General features: G+C 52.6%; 1 protein-coding gene across 1 annotated transcript in view; it reads right to left on the bottom strand.

Annotated features, from left to right (window-relative positions):
• Positions 1–320: 320 nt before the first annotated feature.
• The window catches only part of EMH_0096360 (uncharacterized protein), a gene marked incomplete at both ends in the record, with an annotated part of 1,313 nt that continues 676 nt past the window's right edge, over positions 321–957 (bottom strand). The window contains one exon of the mRNA XM_013502387.1: positions 321–356. Within this exon, the coding sequence (XP_013357841.1) occupies positions 321–356 (36 nt within the window). The remainder of the gene's footprint in view (positions 357–957) is intronic.

The following is a 957-nucleotide window of genomic DNA, read 5'->3' as shown; positions in this document are numbered from 1 at the left end:
TGTTTTCTTTGTTTAGTTTGTCTCCTTTTTTGTCTCCTTTGTTTGCTTTGTCTCCTTTTTTGTCTCCTTTTGCGTCTGCTGTGCTGTCTCCTTTGTCTCCTCTGCTGTCTCCTGTCTCCTTTTTACTGTCTCCTTTTTTGTCTCCTTCATGTGCACTGTCTCCGTGTATTATATAATCTGTGTTGTTGCTTCTATCTTCTTTGTTTTCTTTGTTTATATTATCTTTTTTATTTATATTATTTTTTCTGTCTCCTTTCTCTCTGCTGTCTCCTGTCTCCTTTTCTGTCTCCTCCTGCTGCCAGCAGCAGCAGTATGAATCCTCAAACACCACGGGCCACTCCGACGCTGCAGTTGCCCTGAAACAAAACACATACATGCTGTTGCTGCTGCTGCTGCTGTTGCTGCTGCTGCTGCTGCTGCTTGTGTTGCTGCTGGTGTTAGTGCTGCAGTTGCTGCTGCTGCTGCTGCTGCTGCTGCCGCCGCTGCTGCTGCTGCGGTCGTGGCGGTGGTAGGGAGGGAGTGTAAGGCAGCTCATAGACACTCAGCTCTAGCAGCAGCAGCAGCAGCAGCAGCAGCAGCAGCAGGACTAACAGCAGCAGCAGCGCTAGTAGCAGCAGCAGGAGCAGCAGGACTAGTAGCACCAGCAGCGCTAGTAGCAGCAACAGCAACTGCAGCAACAGCAGGACTAGGAGCAGCAATAGCAGCAGCACTGGCAGCAACAGCAGCACTAGCATCAGCAGCAGCACCAGCAGCAGCAACACCGCCACCACTAGCAGCAGCAGCAGCAGCAGCAGCAGCAGCAGCAGCAGCAGCACTAGCAGCAGCAGCACCGCCACCACTAGCAGCAGCAGCATCAATACCACCAGCAACAGCACCAGCAATACCACCATCACCAACACCAGCAGCAGCAGCATCAGCATCAGCAGCACCAGCAGCAGCAGCAGTAGCAGCAGCAGT

The sequence above is a fragment of the Eimeria mitis genome, genomic scaffold, assembly GCF_000499745.2.
Source record: "Eimeria mitis Houghton genomic scaffold, Emh_scaff9022, whole genome shotgun sequence".
Classification (NCBI taxonomy): Eukaryota; Apicomplexa; class Conoidasida; order Eucoccidiorida; family Eimeriidae; genus Eimeria; species Eimeria mitis.
Note: the sequence above shows the minus strand (reverse complement) of the source record. Positions and strands in the feature narration are given on the sequence as shown.